This window comes from Eurypyga helias, unplaced genomic scaffold (genome assembly GCF_000690775.1).
Source record: "Eurypyga helias isolate BGI_N326 unplaced genomic scaffold, ASM69077v1 scaffold17797, whole genome shotgun sequence".
NCBI lineage: Eukaryota > Metazoa > Chordata > Aves > Eurypygiformes > Eurypygidae > Eurypyga > Eurypyga helias.
In genome coordinates, this window is record NW_010260010.1 from 34,209 (window position 1) to 39,047 (window position 4,839).

The 4,839-nt window shown below is 47.1% G+C and overlaps 1 protein-coding gene across 1 annotated transcript; it reads right to left on the minus strand.

Annotated features, from left to right (window-relative positions):
• Positions 1-2,957: 2,957 nt before the first annotated feature.
• On the minus strand, positions 2,958-4,465 carry NME2 (NME/NM23 nucleoside diphosphate kinase 2; the record flags this gene model as incomplete). The annotated part of the gene is made up of 3 exons (XM_010154878.1): positions 2,958-3,186; positions 3,568-3,680; positions 4,364-4,465. Coding segments are annotated over 3 exons (333 nt in total), but the record flags the coding sequence as incomplete, so codon positions are not given.
• Between the last annotated feature and the right edge of the window lie 374 nt (positions 4,466-4,839).

The following is a 4,839-nucleotide window of genomic DNA, read 5'->3' on the forward strand; positions in this document are numbered from 1 at the left end:
TTATCTTTCCATATTTTTACACTTTGTACACTTTTGTAAATGATCTCGTTCATGGAGTTGATTAGGAAGATGGTTGATCAGCCCTGCAGAGCTGTGACTGGTAAAATGTGCATCAAGAGCTTTAGCTTTTACCAGTAAGGTTCATTAACTAAACTCTCAGGAATTAACTGCGTATGTTCTGTAAGTGCTTCTGGGTCTTAGCAGGTCCCCTTCAGAGCAGTACAGTGATCATCTGCCTCTTGACCGTAAATTAGGGCTTAGAAAAAATTAATCGCAATGGTTAACGTCTCTGTTCCTGCAGCCTAAGACATGCTTTAAGGATACCAACCCACAGAGCCCCAGGAGACCATTTTTGTACATTGTTCTTTGGACTTAAAAACAGTGCATAGAAAGTTGAAAACCAGCAATTTGATTATTTTCTAAAATATTGCTCTAACTTTGGGTACATAGTATTGGTAATATGCACAGGTTTACCTCATTCTATGCAAGAGGGGTTAATTATGTAAAGTTTTGTATTTACTACTGGAAGTAAAATATGTCCTGTATAGTGTAGGAATGTCTGGAATTCTTTTCTCCCTTACTGGTAAAATTTCTTAAACAATCACCCATTTTTAACAACAGCTTCTCATGTTGACAGAATCTGCTTATCAGTTACGTGTCTGTAACTTCAGGTGGTGAAGATCTTTGAGCGCTCTCAAATAGCCATAAAAAGGACTTTGTCAGGCTGGGTAGACTTCCAATGCCTTTTCTCATATTCCAGCCCACCCATGACGTTTCTTTTGGACAGCCGGGATTGGCGAAGTAGGATTAGAGACCGTTGTAAGGACACTTTGAGCCTTGATTTATATTATTTTTGCCTGTGTTCTCAATTTAACCTGCTGTAAAATCCAGCTCTGGGAGCGTTGATTTGGTTGGTAAGGACCTGGCACTTGCCTGGTTTGCTCGTGAGCAGTTTGCAGGTTGGCCCAGTCAGCTGGAACACGGTTGGCACGACCTTGCTTTCCTCTCTCATCCAGAGCTGCTGAAAAAAACTCTGGCATTCATTTGGGTTTCAGAATGTAAAAATTTGGGTTGGTAATGAGCGAGGTGTTAGCCCAAAGGAGCTAAGCCTTGGGCCTCTGTGTTTCGCCCGGGCTCACACCTGGTTTTGGAGCCTTCAGAGCCGAGAGAGGAAACCAGCACTTAGGTCGAACATGCTTCCTGCTGGAGAAACGCCAGAATTGGGTTTGAAGTCTGTCAGTCTTCATAATGTTCCTTAAAAACAGGGATTTTTATTCATCAAACACTAAAGTAGGAGTTGACTTGCATTCTCAAACGCACGTGACTTCGGTAGGGGTCGAGATTCGTGGGTGAAACTTCTCCCATGTCTGGGAATTCAGAACACACCCAGTTGTGTAACTGGGGGACGGGGAAGCGTGTCCCGAGCAAACCGCAGGAAGAACCGAGGTTGCGCGCAGGGAGCGGCTGAAGGAAAACCTGAGCAGGGTTCTGCCACGGTCTCTTCAGAGCGGGCTCCCTCCTCGCTGCGCTCCGCGTTCAGCGTCCCTTCGTAACGTGGCTCGGGGCCTCCTGACCGTCCCTGGGCGCTCGGCCACGCTACCGGCTGAAAGAGCAGCGGAGCGTTGGGCAGCCGAAACCTTCAGGGGGGTTAAACTCCCCTCGGTGTTGGGCAGAGCAGGTAGCGCAGGTTGCATACCCTTCTCGTCTTGCTAAAAACCCGGTTTCTTTGTTATCAAATACAACTCCAACCTTCTCCTTGCTGCATCCGAGGAAAGCTAAAGCAGTTACCAGTTCCTTGTTCTACGGATACTAACACGGGTTTCAGTGTGTGTTTGTTTTTTACTGTTGTTTTATGTGATGTGAATACCCTCTCCCGTCAATATTTGTACGATGGTGCTAATATATTTGGTAACAATCCTTTATGGGGAAGGGATTTTAAAAAAAAAAAAAACTGTGATATAAACTGAATTTTTCTTCCGTTTAATTTTCATATTTAAAACAACCAGCCACAGCCATTTCTACAGCGACGGCGTCAGCTTTGGCCCCCAGGACAACGTTGGGGCGGGAACCGAGAATAAGCAAAATAGGGTTTTTACATCATTTCTGTATGTATTTGATATATAGATCAATATCTGTACAGATTTAATCTTTTATTTTCTTGGTAATTTGTGTGGTCAGTGAGAGAGTGTTTCAGGCTTTCTCCTGCAGTGTACATAACCAAGTGAAAAACCATGCTTTTGGAGAAATTCCTGTTACTTTCATTTTTACGAGACTGCAGATTTTCCGCATGGATGTGAAAAGCATTAAAATTATAACTTTGTGTACAAGATGAAAATAATTCACTAAATTTGCCTTTTTTTACACAAAATAAAAATGATGAGAAGTCCTTCTTTCTGAAGAGTCTTTCTTTTGTCCAAGGCCCTCCCTGGTATCTACGCACATGTGTTGTGGCTTCTCTCCCCAAAGGAATCCAGATCAAAAGGAACCCTGCGAGCCCACGGATGCTTTGGGTAACTGGGTACGTCAGTGTGAGCTCAGAGCTGGAGCAGCTGTGAGCGCAAGGAAAGGGGGTGAGTGGAGAAGGGGCAGGAGCTACAGCTTTATGAGGGAACACGCTTTGCCCTCGCTCTCACATTGCGCAGCTCCTCCTGCCAGCTCTGCCCAGAGGGAAACTTGGCCAGGGGTAGTGCTGTAATTTACTTCCAGTTTGGATCGATGCTGGAATGAGCTGGAGCATCCCTTATGCTCCCCCTTGCCAGCTGGGTTTGCTCTACCCCGTCGTGTACTGCGGCAGCTTCGCCATGACCACGTGTCACTGAGGTGTTACTCCAACGTGCCCGTACGTGGCCGGTTGTGTAACTGTTCCCCCTCCGAGAGCGCAGCCCTCAACAACTCTGCAAACTCACTGTGAGCACGCGAGCGCGGTCCAGTGAACACACCACACCAGATTCGCTTGTCACCCCTTTATTTGACAGTCACTTTCAGCACTAAGACACCTGCGGTGGGAATTGCTCCCCGGCCAGCAGCTGGAACGAGATGCTGCACTGGAGGCACGGCGGAAGCTCGTTTCACTCGTAGATCCAGTCGTGCGCGCAAGATTTGAAGTCGACGAGCTCCGCGGGTTTGAACCACAGGCTGATCTCCTTCTGCGCGCTCTCGACCGAGTCGCTGCCGTGGATGATGTTCCTGCGGAAGGAGGCAAACGCATCATTTCATGTAAAAATGCACCTCGGCAACCTGGGAGTCCTCCATATGCAAAGAGCTGGGTGAAGCATCTACAGCTGCAAGACTACTCTTCCTGGTACCGTATTCACCAGCTAATTAAGCCTAGCAGGGGTGAGTAGGGCTAATTGACTACACCAGCCGCTGCCCCCGACTGATCTTACACGGAGCTCTGAGGAGGAGCTGCATTTCAAAACCAGTCGGCTTTGTACCAAGCCAGTTTCTTACGCAGCAGTTACGGACGGTGACCTGCAAAGGAAACACCATCAGACTCGGGTCCCTACCCACAGCTGTGACTTAGAATAAACATTTTTAACCTCGGCTGGTAGCAAAGTGAGCACAAACCTTCCAACTTGAATGCAGAAGTCACCACGGATGGTACCAGGCTTGGAGTCGGCAGGGTTGGTTTCCCCCAGCATCACTCTCCCAGTTTTAACCACATTCAGCCCTTCCCATACCTTTGAGAAGACAAACAAAGCCTATTAATCCATGCTTATCCAAAACACCAAAGGTCAATCTTTGCTAATAACGTACTTGGCAAAGAAACGAGCGTTCCACCACTAAAAATAATCCATCTAGCCTAGATTCTCTTAGGGGGAAAACGTAAGAACTGAAATTCATTACAAAAAGGACCATCAACACTGTCACTCCAGCAGGAGATACTTGAACCAAGCCTCAGGTAACGGATGTACCAACTTCAGCACCTTTCAGCTCCCGCGGGGCAGGGACCCCCAGTGATCTGCAGCCCCTCCCAGTCAGGTACACAGTCAAGAGATGCCATCAGGGCAATTATGTTGGTTTTGGGGGAGCGCAAAACAGAATGACGCAGGGGATGGGTTCCTGTGGGACAGCCCTGACCTTTATTTTTCCCAAAACAATTCTCTGGCGCAAAACATTGGCTTTCAGGAATTTTGCTTAATACATGCTAAGCGTTTTATAGATGCACCCTTTCCTTCTTATTAACAAACGGTGGCTTTTTACTTGCCTTGACTTTTAATTTTGGTTTTCTTTTGCCACTATCAGAACTGGGTAGTTTGAAAAAGTGTTTTCATAACGGCCTATCTGAATATTTTATGACAATTTACAGAGTGAGACGAATATATTGAAGAAAATCATCTTCTAGGGAAATTAAGCCGCTTACCATGGCCACAACAGGTCCAGAGTTCATGTATTTAACCAAACCAGGGTAGAACGGCCGGTCTTTGAGGTCAATGTAATGTTGTTTGAGAAGGTCTTCAGAGGCCTTTGAAGGACAAACAGAACGTTAAATACCACTCTCCAAACAGCCTATCACGAAAGGTGTTACTGCGTAAGACCACAGCACCAGGGGTTAGACACACCAGGCGGTAACGTCACCAGCAGCTGCTGCAACGTTTTACAGTTTTTAAGGTGAACTAGAGGAGGGTGTGACACAGCGCCGTGCGCCGCAGCAACACTGGGAGTCGTCAGAATTACGCCCCCGCCTCACAGCAACCCCCAGCAAGGAGCTGAGCGCAAGACGTCTGGGTGATGTTACTCCACACAACCTCCCAGGGAGGGTCATTTCACCTCCGTCAGGCTGAGCCACCCCAGCAATTTTTATTTCCTTAGGAAAGGGGAAAAGATCCAACGTTGGTG